The following is a 21,277-nucleotide window of genomic DNA, read 5'->3' as shown; positions in this document are numbered from 1 at the left end:
AGTATCAGTTTACGGCTTCCTTTCTTTGGTGTGTGCTGAATCTGCCGCTGTGCTGGAAGACGCAGATTACTTCATTGCCCAGGACTCCAGATGTAGGAGGATTGTTCGGTCGATGGAGCAGAAATAGCATGGTTTTATTTCCAGTCTTGCCCTTGACTTTTCTAAAAATTCCCGTGAGAAAATAATTTAACATCGCTGTGCCACAGTGATCTTGTGTAAAATGTAACAGAGGTAAGAATGCTGGAAGGATTTCAAGATTTGTTAATCACTTGGAAAGTGCTTTTAATTTATGAAATCAGGGAGTAATATGAATACCAAGTACTACTGAAGATGGATAAGGTGTTGAGGAAAAGCTCACATCATAGATATGGTTGACCCTCGAGCAACTTGTGGGGTTAGGGGCACTGAGCCCCCATACAGTTGAAAATCTGCAATCTCTGCTGCTCTCTCTGCCTCAGAAACAAAGGAATTGATAAATGACTCACCTAAGGGCAGGGAGCTGAAACAGTTTGGATAGAATCGGGACTCAAACCCTAGTTCTTTGGGTTCCACTTATTGTGATCTCTAATTGAACACAAACGTTTCCCCACACTTAGTTGATTTAAAGATCTGTAAAATGAAGATACAGGTACTATATTTATTGAAAAAATCCATGTGTAAGTGGACCCACACAGTTCAAACCTGTGTTGTTCACGAATCAACTGTATATATATATATTTTTTTTGCGGTACGTGGGCCTCTCCCGCTGCGGAGCACAGGCTCCGGACGCGCAGGCTCAGCGGCCATGGCTCACGGGCCCAGCCGCTCCGTGGCATGTGGGATCTTCCCGGACCGGGGCACGAACCCATGTCCCCTGCATCAGCAGGCGGACTCTCAACCACTGTGCCACCAGGGAAGCCCTGTATATTTCTTAATGCAATCATTCATCAAAGACTGTGTACGCACTCTGCAGAACTCTTGATAGGAAGGGAGTGATGGTTGCTTATAATTTAAACCAGTTCATAAAAACTTAAAATGTAAAATTAGCATTTTTTGTTAGATGGCAAAATATTCAGTGACTGATTACTTCATTTTGTTTTGTAGATCTTGGACAGTCAATATTTTATACAACTACGTGTTTGCTCCCCTTTCTCAATGATGATATTCTGAGTACTTTGCCCTACACGATGATATCAACTTTAGCTACCTTTCCTCCGTTTCTGCACAAGGATATTATTGAATATCTCAGCACATCTTTTCTACCAATGGCTATATGTAAGTTCGGTCTTACCTGATACTAGATTGTTTTTATGTGTTGTATGAATGGAAATTGCTTTTGCTGTTTAGGTTACAGATTTTCAAGATTATAATGGAATCACTTGCTGTATACATGTGCTTTGATTTAAATTCAGTTATTTCAGCATGAATAGTATGGTGAACATCAAAGAAATGAAAAGACAATTATACCTTAGAACTGTTGTATTCACATAGTTTGATCTTATTGGATAGGAAGAAGGAACATGTCAAGGCACAGTCTGTATTTCCTCCATATAAATTATGGTATTTTTTGGCTACTTTAGAAAAAAGGGTGGAGCAAAGTGCTGCTTTTGATGTAGTAATTCTTATCTTTTGCATCTGAAAGAAGTAGGGTGTGTCGGGAAGAGCAATGGATAGAATCAGGATATGTAGATCTCTTGTGGTCTCAGTTCTATCTGTAATCTGATGTATGATGTGAGGTTGGGCGACTAGCATAGTTGAAACCTCATCTCCAGAATGATGATATCATCAGCTTTCCCTCACAGGGGTGTTGTGATGACAAAATGAGTCAAAATTTATGAAAACACTTTGTAAAAAGCTGAAATTTACAACTCATGTGCAAGGTACTCTTATAAACATGGAATTGGTATGAATTCTGTTTCACTTTTATAAACTTAATTCTGCAGGCTTTCCAGATGTGATAACAGAGAGAAAAAAATAAGTTGGGTTGTGTTTTTTATGATCAAAGTCCTGCTAAAGTATTTTTTAAAAGAAATGGGTGATTAATTAATTTACGTTTCAGTGGATAATCTGAAAAGATTATGGGTTTAGGAGTCAAACATATCTAGATTCAAATCACAGCTCTGCTACCAACTAGCTGTGTGAGCTTAGGCAAGTTACCTAACCTTTCTGTTTCTTACCTGTAAAATGAGAATAATGATAATACTGCCTCATAAGGTCGCTGTGACAATTGAGATGATTAACTGGAATGTTGATAGAGTGCTAGCACAATGCCTAGTGTTCAATAAGTGTTAGTTTACTTCTCTCCTTCCCTCAACTCTTGTTCTATAATAATGCCTGTGTTGGTCACATTCAATTCCTAGAGATCATTTTTCACTGTTTTAATGTTATGTACTTTTATGATCTTATTAAAGTTGTTGCTTTGTAATAACAGTTGGTAAACATATGTACCTTTGAACCACATTTACTTATTTTACAATTCAGTTTAATTTTAGCTATGGAATTGTAATTTTCATGTCTTTTAAACAAGGAGTCTGACTTCTGCCGAAATTATATAGCTATTTAAAAAATTAGCAGACTGATTATACTGTTCAAGTAATAGAATATTTGATCGTTCTCTTTTTTGGTTCTGTGTATCCTTATTGACAAGTACTTGCTTATGGATACAGCCTGAGGATTGCATAGTTGTATTTTTTTTTTTTTTTTTTTTTTTTGCGGTACGCGGGCCTCTCACTGTTGTGGCCTCTCCTGTTGCGGAGCACAGGCTCCGGATGCGCAGGCTCAGCGGCCATGGCTCACGGGCCCAGCCACTCCATGGCATGTGGGATCTTCCCGGACTGGACCGGGGCACGAATCCGTGTCCCCTGCATCGGCAGGCGGACTCTCAACCACTGCGCCACTAGGGAAGCACCCCTGTATTTTTTTTAATAAGTATGTTAACTGTTAAACTTAAGCATAGAAATTTTTTTCTTTTAAGAATAGCAGGTGAGGCTGCATCTTTCTAATAATGAGTGTAAATTCACTGTATCCTTCCTTCTTAGAAATAAGTTAATAATTTTGAGAGATGTAGTGCGTATTTCAGGCCCTTGAAGTTATAAAGAGCAAACGAGCATGTGACAGCTGGCAACTTGTTTCTTCACCCTTGATTATTAATTTCTGCTTAATTAGAAACAGACCCCCAAACATGCCTTGTAGTCACATTGGAATCCTTACTTATTTAAATGTGTGAACTTGGCAACTAAGGAGAACAAAATAGTAAGTTGAGTTTACAAAAATTGTGTGAAAATTTTAGTGCTTATTAGTGGAGTAGCTTGGTGTTCGTTTAAAGGGTAGGGACAAGTCATTTCTGTCTCCATTTTTTTTTTTTTACTGTAAAGGAGAGGTTTAGAAAATAATGTTCCATCTCTAAGGTTATTTCTGTCCTAATAATTCTAGGTTAAATAACATCAATCTTATTTTACATAAGAGGCACATATCTTCCTCCAATGCAATCGCTGATCTGGTTCATTTATTTTGCTGCTCTGGTTTTAGTCTCCTAGTTCTGACTTTCTCGTTTCTCATCACTATTCCTGTAGTTCAACAGTAGCCAGTCTGTATCATCTTTAAATCTTTGAAAAGAAATTGTGGTACTAATCTTTAAAGCCAAATTCTATTAAACGATTCAGGCATTTCTTTTGTACTTATTCCTTCATAGAGTAGGATACAAAGGACATAGATCCAAAGATGGAGGGAATTGAGTTCCAGATTAATCAAGTCAAACTGAATTGATGTGAGAATGTGTGCCTGTTGTTTGCACCCATGTTGGTTTTATTTTTGGAAGTTGTTTCAGTGTGTAGAAATTCTGACCAGAACAAGAGGGGAGCATTTAACTTCTTCGAGAATATTTTTATTTCAGGCCTGAGATGAAGGATGTTGCATTTTCTGAGTACTTGATAAAGTCTTTAAGACAAAAAGGCTTTTATCTCTTTGGTATGGTATTCACAAGGTCAAATGTAATACATGGACAGTTTTTCAGGTGTTAAATGATTATATCATTAAGGACTTAGAAGATGAAAGTCTGAGCTCTCAAGTGGACCTAATGAGGTATTGCAGCTCCTTCAGTTTAAGAGCCTTGCATGTATATCAGTTATGTCTTTTATGTCATTTTTGTCATTAAACCAAGTACTGTGCTTTTATTTTAAATAACTCCTTTGAGGTGCTGCAGAGCAAACTGCAATTTATTGTAAAAATTTCCTTTGACATAACCTTTTCTTGTTAACTCTTTCCTTGTGTATATATTAAGATACACTTGTTTTTATTCCACATGTGTGCAATAGGCTTTGTTTATATATTAAAGGAGTTACTAAGAATTGAAAAAGTCATTTGCATTTCACCATGGAAACCTCTCTTTTTCCACAAAGGTTCTGTGATCTGTGGACCAAATTGAAATATGGATGTTGGGAAGATGATATTTTGGCAGAGAAAAGAAAAAGCGGGTCCCAAATGAACATTATGTGATGTAGGATACATTATTTTAAAGTGAATAGTAAAGCTGAACAATTAAATCAGTGAAAGAGCCTTCTAGCGGTATCTTGGTATCCTGAACTGTGCAGTCTCATCTAGTTTCTTTTCCAACTTAAATTTCCTCAAAAATCACTCATCCTCAGGTAAAAAAGGAGGTTCATTTAGATCTTTGCATTGAATTAAAAGCAATTGTATGATTTAATTGAAGGTCTGCTTCCAAACCATTGGCCCTGTATCATTTTTTTGTTCTATTGCTACTACAGAGGATGTGTGTTATGTTCTATGATCTTCCAAACACTGATAAGTAAAGATAATAGAAAAAAGACAGTAAAATACCAACACAAGATATTGATGGTATTTAGATAATCTTTTATATATAAAATCTGTTTTATTAGCTAATGATTGTTTTTATAAAGTAGATCTTACTATACTTTAAGAGCTTTATTATTGAATTGTGGGAAATGTTTTGGAATAGGAATCCAGAAGGGCTGAATTGTAGGCTGAATCTCTCAACCTTATCAAACTTTAGTTTCTTTAGCTGTAAATTTGTGAGTAATCATAACCTCACTTGTCTACATCACAATGTTTGTTGTGAAGACCATGACATAACATATGGGAATGACCTTTGAATATTGTCTGATGTTATATCAATGTGTAACACTCAGTCAAATAACGGACATGTCAAATCCCATTGCAACTAATTCCAACATTCTGCTCAAAATCACATGTTGTCCTGAAATTTTATCATCTAAAATATTGCTTGAAATAATAATGGGCCATCTGCTGAGGCTTGGGATTTTTTCCCCCTAGAGTGTGTTGTATAACAACGGAAATTGCTATGTCAGGTTTTGATCTCATAGAACCTGACAGAACACCTCTGCAGTGTTGATGGGCAATCCTGTCTCTATGACTTTTTATTAATCTACCAATCTGCACATATTTTAATGCTACATAGACTTCAGGTTCATGGTGTCTTAGTCCTCCCTTTATGTTGAACTGATATGACCTTCTGACAGCACAGGTATCTTATGTTCAAACCCTATCCCATGGAACACAGTTACCTCTGCTTACACAAACAGAGGCCACTTGCTAATCCAGGCAGCACAGGAAATGGTTCTGTCATATGGTAGAACTGGCATCAGAATGTTTTTCTTCTTCCCAGGTGATTCCCTTACCTTTACCCCTTAAAAACGTATAAGACTAGAGGGGTTTATTTAAATATATTTCAATTCAGACCACTTCTTACCACTGTCTCTCATCTGGACCAGACCAGTAGCTTCTGAGCTGGTCTCCATGCTTCTACTCTTAGCCCCCCTACAGCCTGCTCTCCACCAAAAAGCCAGAGCTATCCTCCAAACGTGTGAGTCAGATCATGTCACTTGCCTCTTCGAAAACGTGTAATAGCCTCCGATCACTCCTACAAATCAAATTCAACACCCTTCCGTGGCCCACAAGGCCCTCTGCCTTGTGATGTGGGCCCTGCTTATCTTACTACTTCATCACTTGTGTCTGCTAATGTTCACTCTGCTCTGTCCATATTGGCCTTTCTGCAGTTTCATAAAGGCAACAAGCTTTTGCTTTTCCTCTGTGTCAAAAGCCCTTTGTGCAAATGGTCACATGATTTGCTTCCTCATTCCCTTCAGGTCTCAGCTCAAGTATCATAGTCTTCCCAGAGGCCCTTTCTTACTCTCAGGCTAAAATAGGACCTTCCATTGCTTTCTACATATTCCCTTGCCCTGCTTTATATTTCTTCACAGGTATTTGTTTGCCTGTTCCCCTGGAATAGTGCTGTCCACAGAACTTTCTGCAATGATGGAAATGTTATATAAAATTCTGTGCTGTCCAGTAGAATAGCAACTAGCCACGTGTGGCAACTGAACACTTGAAAATGTATCTAGTGAGAGAGAGGTTTTTAATTTAGTTTACTTTTAATTAGTTTAAATTTAACCACATGTGGCTACTATATTGGATAGCACAGCTCTAGCATTTAAGCTTCATAAAGACAAAGACTTGCCTATCTTATTTATGGCTGTGTCTCAAGGGCCTAGAACAATGTCTGGATACTGAAAAGAAAAATGCTCTGTGAATAAATAAGTGACTAGCACATTAGCTGTGAAGTCAAGTGACAGGCTGTAGTCCTAATAATTAGGTTGGTGTTCACATACAAAATTTGGTTTCTCGTTTATAAGATGGCTTTTCCCATATACTTTTTTTTAAATGAGAATCATATAAGAGCTATACATGATAACACGTTAGGAATTACAAAATGCAGAAACAGATTAAGAAATTGTTATTGTTCATAGAAGGAGGGGATGGTGGTAATGATTGTTTTGGTGGTGCTAGGAAGATCAGGGAACAGGTCTTAAAACTTAATTGTATTTTCTGAGCACAACATTAAATGTAAAATTTTCTTATTTTTATTACTTCTCTGCTTCCTTCCATCGTGTGTAGCTTTGACCTTAGACACCCTCATGGGGACAAGCTGCACATCTGTTTGCCTCGTGCCTTTTTAACAAGATTCAATAAATGATGTGTGCCTCTGCATGTTTATTAAATTAGAATTGTGGTGATTTTGCTCAGTCTGTTAGAAAGCTATGAAATTGCAAGGCGCTGTCTGTTTATAGAAATATTGGAGCCAGTTTCTGAGGGCTGGAGCCACGGGAGCAGTCTTGGCTTTGTGGCTGACCATTCTTGAGGGAGAGCGTAGATTTGTAGGGATAGGGGGGACATGCAGAGGTCACCGAGCCATTTGTCCTGTTCGCCAAATGAACTTCATCTAAATCATCTGAGACATTTGGGCATCTCTCCCTTTTTTTTTTTTTAAATATTTATTTATTTTGGCTGTACCGGGTCTTAGCTGCAGCACAGGGATCTTTTAGTTGCAGCATATGAACTCCTAGCTGTGGCATGCATGCGGGATCCAGTTCCCCAACCAGGGATCAAACTAGGGCCCCCTGCACTGGGTGCGTGGAGTCCCACCCACTGGACCACCAGGGAAGTCCCATCTCTCCCATTTTTAAAGGCCTCCAGGCACAGTGCTTCTCAGCCTACCTTAATAAGTAGTTTTCATTTTTTAGAAACACTTATAGTTTAAAAGTTTGAAATGAGTTTAAACGAAGGTGAAAACACTTGTCCCAAAAGGAATGTATATAGTATACATATAATTATTTTTCCTTGCGTATGTCAAAGACTACACTTTCTTTTGCTTTTTTCCCCCTTAAAGAAAGAACACAAGGGCATGCAATTATTCCTCCTACACTTGGACACCTTACTGAGTATTTCCTTTCTTGTTCTCATTCCTGTAGTAGTACTTCTCAAATGCAGCTCCAAGGCCCACTTGGTCAGAATCACTTGATGTCCTTATTAAACATGTAGCTTTCCTGCTTCCAAACTGATAGAGTTAGACTCTCTAGGTATGGGGCTCTGGAAGCTGAATTTGAACCACCTCCCTGTCTAAACTCTGAGAGAAACTGAATCTTGTTCTTTAGGATTTGGCACAAAGATTGTTTTCCTTGATTAATCGTATTTGATTAATCAGCTTTAACATCTAAGAGCAGTGGGCTGATCCTCACATCTTTGTATAATAACTAATTTTTATTTATATTGTATAACCAAACTAATTTATGTACCTGAATATCACCTGCTTAGTGGGTTAGCAGCAGCCCAGCAGTAAGTTACTAATAAAAGCAAACTCAGGTAAATGGAACTTAATTATAGATCTGTTTTATTTGTTTGTTTATTTCTGTAAAACTATTCTAAAGCCACTGTCCATTGTGGTGCTCAGTTTTTTACGTTAAAAAGAAGAATCATGTTAAATTTTTTTTGTCTTCTCTACTATACAACAAACCTTTTATTAGTGCTTTAATGATTCTTTTATACCTGTGTTTTATTATAAGTTGCCTTATTCTTGTTGGTTGTAGGTGAGATACTATTCCCACACATTGCACTTTAATACTTTAAAATAAAGCAGATTTTAGGGTTATCTGCTTTTTTCTTGTTGTCTATGTTGATGGTCTTCTGCAGTATGTGTTGGAAATTGAGAGTTGACTTTTTGAGGGTGTTACAGTCACTGTTTACTGTTCTGTTCATGCTTTCTTGACAATTTGCTACAGGAGCCCAGCTCTAAGGAGAGGTTTCTGCTATTCCTGCAATTATCCTGCGAAAAGGAATTCATTTTATATTTGAGTCCTTGTAAAGTATTGTGGGCCCTTTCTCAGTTACTGTGTTTAGAATAATAAAGTACTCTGGGGACAACATATTACCCCGAATGACCTCCATCAGTGATAGTTCTGGATGCTTATAGAGGTTACCTGATACCCTCTATTAAAAAAGAAAGAGAAAGAAAGTTAATACAGTATTGGATGTCATCCTAAACAAGCCACTTAAAGATGTCTCTTAAAAGCAGTATGTAAATAGTTATCACATGGAGATCACAATTATACGGCTAAAAGATGAATTTTGAAGAAACCAACTGACTTTGTGATTGAATACTGCGGGATAGGATAAAATGTCCAGCAACAGCATTATTCACAGATTCAAAAAGTGCTGTATTTCAAACAACTCAGGTGGATGTGAAGATGGTAAGCTCTGGAAAACTAAAAAAGTGATTGTCATGGTGATTAAGATGCTGATGATGAAGTTACATGTGAAGGTTTGAATAAAATTGTTTAATGATAGGTGAGAGTTGAAACTAATTTTAAAATTGATGTAACTAAATGCATATGGTACTCATTAAAAGTAGACTGTTTCATCTGCATCTCTTAAAGTTAATACATTCAAGTCGTGTTCAAAAACGTTTTATTTTTACCTTCTTATTTGGATAACCTTCAATATGCCTTATATTTGGGTACATGGAGGATTCTGTTTTTTCTTTCTTTTCTACCTAGATATAAACATCTTGGAAACAGAGATCACATTTAAGTACAATTCTGATAAAACGATTACATTACCTTCTGGCATTACTCGTGCTCCTTGAAGATTCTCCCTAAATGTGCCTATGATAATGACTACTGTAGCGTTTGTAGGCTAGGACAAATTTTGTGGTTTTATTTATGCAAAACTTCTATTGATTTTTTTTCAAGTTTCTTCTCAGCTCTCATGCTCTATGCAAAGTAGCAACTAAATATAAATGTACAAATATATATATATATAAAAAAATAAATTATGTCTAATCAAAAAAATTTTGGTTTCAGTGGGCTCCTCAAGGAGAGAAGGTGTTCCTGCCCACGTTAATCTCTCCGCATCATCCATGCTAATGATTGCAATGCAGTACACATCCAATCCAGGTAAGTGAAAATTTGGATGGCTTCAGTAATTCCGAACCAATAATTAAATAAGACATCAAATAAGCACGCTAGGAATTCTCATGTGAGAAGAACTTCTCTTGGTAAATAGAAACTGGGGATGTGTTAGAAAACAGACTTTCAACTTGAAATAAATTTCCTTTGCCTCTTGCTATTAGCAGTCATCTTGCTGACTACTGATCTTTTTAGAATGTCTGAGAACACAATTTTAGAACACTGACTGGAAATTGCTTGAATATAAATATATAGAAATAATTAAATTAGAAATATAAAAATCACCTGCAATTCTAACAACTAAAGATAACCACTGGGACTACTTTGTGAGTTCGCTACTCTGACACCACATGAATATCCTTGCACATAAATCGTTCGTTACATTCCCACTAATTATACGTGAAAGTACATTGTAACCTGTCACTGAGTGTTATTATAACATTTGTATAGAGATGGACAGATAAAAAGTAATATGTCATTTTGATCTGTGTTTCTTTGATTTCTAGTAATGTGGGACAGATATAATCTGATATATTCTGTTGGATTTCCATTCATCAGTGTAATTGCAGATGAACTTTGGGAAACTGACCTAAAAGGGGCTGACTGTTGGAGTCACATGCTAAGATATGAGCTCAGTTTTTATTTTCATTTGGAAAGTAAACAAATTTGGTGGCCCTGTTTTCAGCCTTCTGCTTAATTACATAATGAATAATAATTGAGTTTTTGACTCAGCATAAGGAAAACAATTTTTTTTATTAAAAATCTTAATGCTTCTTAGCCTGGAGTGTCATCCTTTAAATATGAAATTCCTTATGATTATTATGTGCATTTAATTAAAATGTAAATTTTGGGGGAAGTTATACCTCGTGTCTCACTCTGGCTTAAAGGATCCTCATAATGTCATTTATATTTATTAGATTTTATGTCCTGAAAAAAACCCCTTCCCATAGAATCTAGTTAGTGAACTAAAGTCTCATCATCAGGGTTTGGTCCTAATTTCGAAGTTGGGAGGCAGTAGAGCGGGTTGGGTAGAATCGTGAGGTTAAGGGTATGTGGGTTCATATCTGAGCTCAACGCAGATTGCCAGGTAGCTTAACCTTGAGCAAGTTCTTTAACTCCCCTAAGACCAAGTTCCCTCATCTATAAAATGGGAATTCTTCCTGTAGTACCTTAAAATGTTGTTGTGAGGATTTAATGACTTAAGTGTGTGTGAAGTGCTTCTTTAGCATAGTGATTTGACACATCATAAGCACTGCTCAGTAAACAGCAACACAGATCTCTGCAATCTGCCATTGTCTTCTTGGAGTTGAACGTTTCATTGGGAAACCACTGTGATCAAATACTTCTGTTATTTCTTAATCTGTATCTTCATCTCTTCATGGGGGAACGTGTATAGCTAGCTATTCTGTACTAAGAATGACATTTGGGACCCCAAATTAATCTTATGATGGGGAAACATAAGAAGTGAGGTGCTATCCACCAGGGGACTCTCTGAGATCAAGCGGGTAGGGCATCATTATCCTTTGAACTTTTAGGGGAGACAGCAAGCGGCAGCCTGGTCCTTGTAGCTGATTGTGTATCAAGGATGGAGCAGGGTTCTTGCTCAGGCACCAGAAATTCATTGCAAAACACCTGTGTCCATGGCTCCGTGCTAGGCATTGTGAAAACCACCCTGAAATGTAAGATATGATGCTTGCTATGGAGCTCATGTCTCATTGGGAAGATTAGGCATGTTTACATAAGTCATTAATTTACAATGCAAAGTAGTATGTAAAAAGTACCAAATAAATACTGTAGGCTGTATTAATTCATTAGAGAAGAGAACTCTGTGGGTTGAAATGACCAGGAAAGGCTTTGTGCCACTTGAGCAAAGAATGGGTCTTAAAATACGGATAGAATTTTGATCGATAAGGTAAATGGGGCGTTCTGGGAGGGAGCAATTTATTTATTTATTTATTTTTAAATTTTCGTTGGAGTATCGTTGCTTTGCAGTGTTGTGTTAGTTTCTACTACTGCACAACAAAATGAGTCAGCCATACATATACATGTATCCCCTCCATTTAGAACACTACAGTGCATTAAGTAAAGTCCCCTGTTCTATACAGTATGTTCCCATCAGTTGTCTATTTTATAGATAGTATCAATAGTGTATATGAGTCAATCCCAATCTCCCAATTCTTCCCACCCCAACCCCTTTCCCCCTTGGTATCCATTTGTTCTCTATATCTGTGTCTCTATTTCTGTTTGGTAATTAAGATCATCTATACCATTTTTCTAGATTCCACATATATGTACAATATTTGTATTAATATACAATATATGTATTTAATATACAATATTTGTTTTTCTCTTTCTGACTTACTTCACTCTGTGTGACACTCTCTTGGTCCATCCACGTCTCTGTAAGTCACCCAGTTTTGTTCCTTTTTACGACTGAGTGATATTCCATTGTATATATGTTCCACATCTTCTTTATACGTTCCTCTGTTGATGGACATTTAGATTGCTTCCATGACCTGGCTATTGTAAATAGTGCTGCTATGAACGTTGGGGTGCATGTGTCTTTTTGAATTATGGTTTTCTCTGGGTATATGCCCAGTAGTGGGATTGCTGGGTCATATGGTAGTTCTATTTTTAGTTTTTTAAGGAACCTCCATACTCTTCTCCATAGTGTCTGTACCAATTTACATTCCCACCAACAGTGTAAGAGGGTTCTCTTTTCTTCACACCCTCTCCAGCATTTATTGTTTGTAGATTTTTTGATGATGGCCTTTCTGACCGGTGTGAGGTGATACCTCATTGTAGTTTTGATTTGCACTCTCTAATAATTAGGATGTTGAGCATCTTTTCATGTGTTTGTTGGCCATCTGTATGTCTTCTTTGGAGAAATGTCTATTTAGGTCGTCTGCCCATTTTTTGATTGGGTTTTTGTTTTTTTGATGTTGAGCTGCATGAGCTGCTAGTATATTTTGGAGATTAATCCTTTGTCAGTTGCTTTGTTTGCAAATATTTTCTCCCATTCTGAGGGTTGTCTCTTCGTCTTGTTTGTGGTTTCCTTTGCTGTGCAAAAGCTTTTAAGTTTCGTTAGGTCCCATTAGTTTATTTTTGTTTTTATTTTCATTACTCTAGGAGGTGGGTCAAAAAAGATCTTGCTGCAATTTATGTCAAAGAGTGTTCTGCCTATGTTTTCCTCTACGAGTTTTATAGTGTCTGGCCTTACATTTAGGTCTTTAACCCATTTGGAGTTTATTTTTGTGTATGGTGTTAGGGAGTGTTCTAATTTCATTCTTCTACATGTAGCTGTCCAGTTTTCCCAGCACCACTTATTGAAGAGACTGTCTTTTCTCCATTGTATATTTTTGAGGAGGGGAAGCAGTTTAAATAAAGGGGCTCTCTAGGTCTGTTCACGGGCAGTCAGTGTATTCCTCTGAGCAAGGTTCGTGTAGCAAACATATGGAGAATAGCAGACACCGTGTAAGAGAAAGTACCCCGGAGCATCTGTGCTTGAGAACTCAGTCATGGCTTCAGAAAATTCCAAGTCTAGAGGACCATTTATATACTCCACAAACAGTTAACTGAGTATCTGCTATGTGCCAGGCACTGGGAACACCATAATTAGTAAAACAGAACCGACCCCTTTCCTCTCTTCATAAAGCTTATCGTGTGGTGGAAGGAGAAGACATTAATCAAATAATTGTAACAGCCAATGCCCAGTTTCAATTGTGACAGGTTCTTCGAAAGATGTACATTGTGCTATGATGAGACCCTATAAAAGGGGATTTTTCTTTTATTGAAGAGGTCAGAGAGGGCTTTTCTGGGAATATAACGTTTGGTCTGAGGACTGATGGATGAGTAGCATTAACAAGGCCTATCAGGGAGTGGAGGTTTCCAGGCAGAGGAATCTCATATGTCAGAAGGGAGCCTGGCAAGCAGGTGGGACTGAAAAGTCATTGTAGCTGGAGCTCAGAGTGAGGGCTGCCTGGTGTGAGATGAGACTGTAGACTTCTGCAGGCCAGAACATGCAGGATGTCGTGGGCTCTGGGAGTCCTGCGTTTATCCCAAGTCTAATGGAAAAGTGCTGAAGGACTTTGAGTGGTGGTGTGTGTGTCACCCGAGCTGCAGTTGAGAATGGATTAAGAAGGAGCTGGAATGGATACAGATTGACCCATGAGGAGGCCATTGCATTTGTGTAGGCATGTAAAAGTCAGGGTTGATTGAGGCCGAGAAAAGTGGATACATCTGAGAGCTATTTAGGAAGTAAAACTGATAGGGTGTGGTGAGGTATTGGATATGGGTGCATTCTGGCTTCTGAACTGGGTGCATGGTGGTTCCATTCACTGCAAAAAGAGACACTGGAAGAGAAAGACCAGGTTTCTAAGGGAAGATCATGAGGTCTACTTTGGACATGTTATGTTAGAAGTGTCTTTGAGACATTTGAGAGAAAATAATATACTTTAGACTAATACAATGTCATATGTCAAATTATATCTTAATAAAACTGTGGAAAAAAATCACACATAACCTCAGTAATAGTTATACATATCCAAAACACAAAAATGCAAAAAAATCAGGTTTCTTCAGAAAAAAGAGGTAATAATAATTAGGAAGTTGTATTATGAACCCAGAACTGAGTTCTGGGGTAGAAGTAATGAACTTTGAGCCCTCATGTAAGTGTCCAGTGCTATTCACTGAACTGCATATAGAGGGTACCTGAAGTTGTACAGGCATACCTCCTTTTAGTGCACTTTGCTCTACTGTGCTTCACAGATATTGTGTTTTTTACAAATTGAAGTTTTGTGGCAACCCTGCATTGTCAGACAATGGTTAGCATTTTTTAGCAATGAAATATTTTAAAACTGAGGTGTGTACACTGGTTTTTAAGATATATTGCTATTGCACACTTAATAGACTACTTAATATATACTTTATGTTTATATAAGGTATACATTAATATACTTAATGTTTGTATAGTGCAAACATAACTGTTATATGCATGGAGAAACAAAAAAATTTGTATGATTCGCGTTATTGCAGTATTTGCTTTCTTGCTATGATCTGGAATGGAACCTGCAGTATCTCTGATATATTGCTGTATATGAGTGTGACATTGCTTACAAGAGAGCACAGAATGAAAAGTGGATTTGACTTATGACCAGGCCTTCAGGAACTCCAACAGATTCTGGCCCAGTGGAAGACGAAGTCTTGGAGACAGCTCCGCAGTATCAGGGGCCTGAGAGACCATCTTTGTGTTTCTCTTGAACTTCTCCTCATGTTTGCAAGATATGCCACAGTGGAGGTTATTATATTCTTACACAACTACATCTAAAAACAGGTTTCAAAAATATATCCTATCAAATCCTATCAAAAATAGGATCAGTCAGGGTAATCAGAGAAAGGTCTCCTGGTGTGCCTCTTTCCTTCTGTCAAAGAGGAAAAATGAGTCTCAGAAACTCCTCAGCAGATTCTTTCTTAGGTCTTGCTGGCCAGCACTGAGTCACATGGCCATCCCTAGCTGCAACAGAATCTGGGAAATTGTCTTGCTTGGCAGTCTGTGTACTGGGAGCTGAACAAGGAAGAAAGGGTTGTTGTTAGCAGTTGAGTAGCAACAACAGTGTCTGCCACAGGTAGTAGGAGAGGGTCAGTCATGAAGTCAAGGAAAGAGGGTGGTCAGCAGTACTAAATGTTGCTGAAAGTCAAGTGGGAGGCAGACTGATAAATGTCCATAGAATTGAACGACATGGAGGTCATCGGTGACTAAAGGGAGACCTACTTCAGTGCCATTATAGGGTTGGCAGATAGATTAGGGAAGGTATAAAACGGGTATCTAACTAAGGTGAAAGTATCTTTATTCCTCAAGTAAACATAGGCAAATCAAAGAAGATTGCTGTTGTATAGCTTTTAAGGACTCCTCAACAAGATGGAGTTGGTGATAAAAGACTGCCATTCTAATCCATCAGTCTGTCACTTGCTATCTGTCCAACCTTGGGCAAGGTAGGAAACTAAACCTCACTTTTTTAACTGCAACATGGTGGTTATGAGATACATAATACATAAAGCTCTTAGCTCAGTACCTGGCACATAATGAACGCTCAATAAATGTAAGCTGTTATTATGATCCTATTAGGCTATTTTTTTCCCCATGCGGCTCTTGATTACATTGATATAAGTTTATGTTATAAAAGTATGATTACTAGGGAGTTTTCTTAATATTTCCTTTGTTAAGATGAATAAAATACTTCTCAAGGATCTTGGAATAAAGCTTGATAAAGTCAAGGGCTTATATGATTTTTGAAAGGCATGAATATATGAAAATAAGTAATTTCTAATTTAATGACTAGAGTGAAAAGTCTAATATAATTTAGACTAATATAGTTTATTTTAAAGGACCTTTTGCCTGGTATTTACATTTCACATTCAAATTATATTTTCTTCCTTACAGTATATCATTGTCAATTATTGGAATGCCTCATGAAATATAAACAAGAAGTCTGGAAAGTAAGTTTGGGGCCACATTAAACTCATAGTCACAAGTTAAATTTGTATAATATAGTAAAAATTGTTTGCATATTAAAACTATTGTTTAGATCAAATTTATTGATGTCTTATTATGTTGGTATGGTAGAACTTATAATCCTTTCCTTACTGGTTAATTATTTACCATTTAGAGCAGAAATGATACTTGAAGAACACAGTGGCTTGACAGAAAATGTAATTGGATATATCTTATTCTTGAAATTTAGCAGATACTATATTATGTGACAGTTTTACTTGATTTGAAATGTTGCTTGGGAAACTTTCTTCTTTCAAATAGGAGATGTGAATTATTAAGAAATATGTTTTAGGGAAATCTTTTTAAAAATGCAGTATTTGGCAAACTGGCTTTATGCTATTCTAAAATCTTTCACGTTATTCTGAGGAGAGAAGAATTTGTTAAAAGATAGTGTACATCTGAACACTACTGGGGGGCTTATTTACAGGACCCATAAAAATAATAAAAAATATATTATAATATGATTTAATCTGCAAAGCCCATCTGGATGATGAGATTCCAGGGAAATTAACCAGCTCAATCTCTCCATTAGAATTTTCACTGCTTTGGTAATGTTGAATGAGCTACCTTTATTTTTATTTGATGATGCTAGTGAAAATATGCTTCTTGTCTCCTTTAGGATCTTTTGTATGTGATAGCCTACGGGCCTTCACAGGTGAAACCTCCAGCTGTGCAAATGCTGTTCCATTACTGGCCCAATTTAAAACCTCCTGGGGCAATAAGCGAGTACAGGGGCTTACAGTACACAGGTAAGATTAGGATAGCTCTGTGATGCCCCATCTTTATTTCTTCTGTGCCACATTTGCCTCACTTACTTGTATTTTTTAATCTTGCTAGATTAAATTTACTGTGCCTTTAGACATTGTCATAAATCCTTTTTGAAACTAGGTGGTATAAAAATAAATTAATTAACATTAATTTCAAAAGCTTTTATGACATCATAGCAAACCATGTTAAGTTCCAGTCCCATTTGCTGTACACCTGGCCTCTGGTCTTAACACTGCTAACGCTGATCGCTGCAAAGGTGTGCGCAGTCAGTGATGCTGCAGATTGGCTCAGATTTAGCAAAATCCCAAGTGGCTAATTCTGCTCTGTTGAGAAGGCTTGGAGTGCTTTCAACATTACCAGTTCAGGCACTAAATAAAAATTAAATGACCCTGAAAGCCTAGGTAGACATGAAGACTCAACCATTGGTGAATACTGGTATAATTAATCACCAACAAGTAAACACTGAGTTTATTGTAAAGACATATATTTACCAAAAACCAAACAAACTAACCCTTATGTAGTTTATGTGTATATGTTATAAAATCAAAGAAGCAATCTATGGCTAATGGAGTTTCTGATGCCCTTGACTACCCTCTCCCCCCACTTAATTGTATAATATTTTTCTGAAAATGGAAGAGATGGATATTTTGGCATAGCTTTTATTCAAGTTACTGTGGAGTTGTATACTGATATTCTGAGAAAATACTTTTTTCTTGGCATCACTCATCTTTCCAAAGGTGATTTGAGGTGGTTCAGAGGGGATTTAACATAATTCAAGTGCCTGTTTTATGCTCCTGATTAAAGCCAAGTGTTAGAGGTATTGATGGTGCTTGGTGGGCTTATTCTAAACTCAGAACAAATAATATTGGCCTTAGTGGTAACAATAGTATTAATTGAAATGATGAAGGTAGATAGTAGGTAAATTAAAAAAAATGGAAATTGGTATCATTGATGTTTTATATCATTGCTAGTGGAGAATGTTTAAGCGTTGCTGAGTGGATAATTTGAGTGTAAAAGCAAGAAGTTGGAAGCACTAATAAAATAAAAGGTGAAATGACAGAAATATTTGACACCAATCCCTTCTCAATAGATCCCTGAAATAAGCGTTTATGTGATGTATGAATGGGTAACTAGTATCAAATGAAATTTATTCATTTGATACATATTTGAAGAGTACTGTAGGAAAGAGAAAGTATAGTGCCAGGCACTATACTTTGTGTTGATGTTAGAAGAACTGACACAAAACCAGACCCCATGGAGCTTAATGCAGTCCAGATATGGAAATTCATTCATTTCCTCAACAAATATTTATGGGGCATCTACTATTAGCCAGACATTATCCTAAGCACTGGCGATACAGTGATAAAAAAAAAACAGGCTAAGACATTGGTGCGAACGTTCCAGCTGGGGGAAAGACCAGGAAACTACGTGACAGTGTAATAAGCACTAAGGTAGAGCAAAATACAGAGAGCTGTGGGAACACACAGGAAGAGCCTTTGAACTCACCCTGATGGTGGGCAAATTTGGGGAGGGTTAAGTTGTCAAGGAAAGTCCTCAAGTGTGACATGAAAGCTGATGCCTGAAAGATATACGCACGATAGATAGAGTCATAAGGGGGGGTGAATCATGAACCGCTAAAATGTGAGTTTGGGGCAGAAGGAACTGCATGGGTTCAGACTTGGAGGCCGAAGATAGCATGATTGTATTTAGGAGCTGGAAAAAGTCATATGCAGCCAGATAGTGGAGGGACAGGAGGAGAAAAGCCAGAGAGAAGCAGAAAGTCTGACAGGGCCCGTGAAAGAGTGTGGATTTTATCCTAGCAGCAAAGTGGAACCATGCACAGGTTTTGTTTTTTGTTTTTTTTGTTTTGCAGTACACGGGCCTCTCACTGTTGTGGCCTCTCCCGTTGCGGAGCACAGGCTCCGGACGCGCAGGCTCAGCGGCCATGGCTCATGGGCCCAGCCGCTCCGCGGCATGTGGGATCTTCCCAGACTGGGGCACGAACCCGTGTCCCCTGCATTGGCAGGCGGACTCTCAACCACTGCACCACCAGGGAAGCCCCATGCACAGGTTTTAAATGGAGAAACCACATGATGAGATTTGCCTGTTCAGAGCATATGAGAAGCCTGGCAAACTGACAGCCACTTCCATTTACCCCCATGACCATACCCTCTTGGAAGAGCCAGCCAAACCTGTCTCCTCAGAATAGCTCAGCCTATGCTTACTGAGATCAGAAGAGACGCTCTCATCTTCTCTTGGCTTAACTGAACAAGATGTCTCCGTCTAAAGGCATTCATTCATTCTCCAGTCCATTCGTGTACTCATACCTCCACACACTTCCATCCTTTCAGTGTGTCATTATTTGTCTTCTACCTGCCAGCCTCTGTCCAAGGCCCTGGGAAACAGCTCTCTTGGGACTACCATGCTAGTTGACCATCGTGTTTTGTGCAGGAAACAAGGGATCATGGAAAAAAATTAATCATTCTGATCTATGTATTACTATTTATCCAGCACTGGCTGGCTGGCTGACGTCATTCTAGCTGCTTATTATCTCATTTAATATGTTAGCCTTCTCCTAGTTGAACAAAATTTATGGACCAAGCACCATATTGGGTTTTATAGACATTTTTCTCAGTTAATTCTCACAAAAACCTTGAGAGGTAGTTTTCTTATTGCAATGTTACAAATGAAGCGTAGGGCAGAGAGTTTAAGTAACAGCACTAAGTTCACACAGATAATAAAGGAGCACAGCTTGAATTTGATCCTAGATCATCTTAACTGAAAATCCACATTGTTCTGTTCAATTCAGTTCTGTAATTAAACTTTAGCTGGAGCACTAGAAAATTTTCTACAATGCTTTCGACAATGAAATATGCACTAAAGGGTATCTTCGGTATTTAGGTGGCATTAAAACCCTAAATATTCTCAATAAAAAAATTATGTGGAGATAGAATTTTATGGACTTGGAAGCTCAAAGATGAAATGCTTTCTTAGGGACCAGCAACACTGTATGTCTTCTCAGTGATTTATTTCCTTTTTAAAAAGTAAATTTTATTTTTTATAAAAGGAAAATTTGCTTCTAGAAAAATCATAGAAATATGAAAGAAAGAAAAAATACTAACTAGAAATGACCATTATTAACATTTTGGTATATTTCCCTCCAGTTTTTTTTTTTTTTTTAGATTTTGGGGGTAGGAGTTTATTAATTAATTTATTTATTTTTGCTGTGTTGGGTCTTCGTTTCTGTGCGAGGGCTTTCTCTCGTTGTGGCAAGCGGGGCCACTCTTCATCGCAGTGCGCGGGCCTCTCACTATTGCAGCCTCTCTTGTTGCAGAGCGCAGGCTCCAGACGCGCAGGCTCAGCAGTTGTGGCTCACAGGCCTAGTTGCTCCATGGCATGTGGGATCCTCCCAGACCAGGGCTCGAACCCGTTTCCCCTGCATTGGCAGGCAGATTCTCAACCACTGCGCCACCAGGGAAGCCCCTCCCTCCAGTTTTTTTGATGAGCATTTTAAAATACAATAGAGGTCATATTGTATATAATTGTACAAAGTTACCCCCCCTCCTTACTATGACATTTTTCAAATACAGAAAAGTTTAAAGAGTAACACTATGAACACATATATAGCCACCTAGATTTAATAATTGTTAGTAATTCACCATAATTTTAACAATACATATATGTATTTAATTTATTTATTGCTTTTAAAACGTAATAACATGGGAATATTTACAGCTCATATAAAGATGATGATCAAATAATGAGGATTTGGTAATCTACAATGTTTGCTTCTTTTGAGTTTATTAGTATTTATCAACAACAAAAACTACCCCAATTATTTTGGTCATTAAATACAAATCTTAAAGATGCAAAAATTACAAGTTTCTTGGGAATGAAATAGCCATTAATTTGTTCTATAAAGCTCTGCTGTGGGGGAGAAAGAAATTATTTAGCAATTTTCTTGCTACAGTGTGCCAATAGTACATAATTTAGCCTTTGTTAACAAAGATGAACACAAGTTATTGTGTAGTTTCTATCTGAATTAGAGGACAAAAATGTGGCACAATATATAATTTTCCAAGACCGAGATTGTGGCAAAAGTAGATCGAGAATGACTTAAGATAGCACTACAAGGTTAAACTTTGGTCTAGTCTACCACATATCTAACCCTACATTAGTAGAG

The 21,277-nt window shown here is 37.6% G+C and overlaps 1 protein-coding gene across 4 annotated transcripts in view; it reads left to right on the top strand.

The window, feature by feature from the left end:
- Positions 1 to 1,151: 1,151 nt before the first annotated feature.
- UNC79 (unc-79 homolog, NALCN channel complex subunit) overlaps positions 1,152 to 21,277 on the top strand; it is a gene marked incomplete at both ends in the record, with an annotated part of 201,032 nt that continues 180,906 nt past the window's right edge. For 3 of the 4 annotated variants that reach the window (XM_082852780.1, XM_082852778.1, XM_082852777.1), the window contains 4 exons: positions 1,152 to 1,254; positions 9,672 to 9,764; positions 16,216 to 16,271; positions 16,946 to 17,075. In XM_082852780.1, coding sequence (XP_082708906.1) covers positions 1,167 to 1,254; positions 9,672 to 9,764; positions 16,216 to 16,271; positions 16,946 to 17,075 — 367 coding nt within the window. The remainder of the gene's footprint in view (positions 1,255 to 9,671; positions 9,765 to 16,215; positions 16,272 to 16,945; positions 17,076 to 21,277) is intronic. The other variant, XM_082852779.1, reaches the window with a different exon arrangement.

The sequence above is a fragment of the Leucopleurus acutus genome (assembly GCF_964270905.1).
Source record: "Leucopleurus acutus genome assembly, chromosome: 1".
In the NCBI taxonomy this organism is placed as follows: domain Eukaryota; kingdom Metazoa; phylum Chordata; class Mammalia; order Artiodactyla; family Delphinidae; genus Leucopleurus; species Leucopleurus acutus.
The sequence above is the reverse complement of the archived record's forward strand: the minus strand, read 5'-3'. Positions and strand labels throughout refer to the sequence as shown.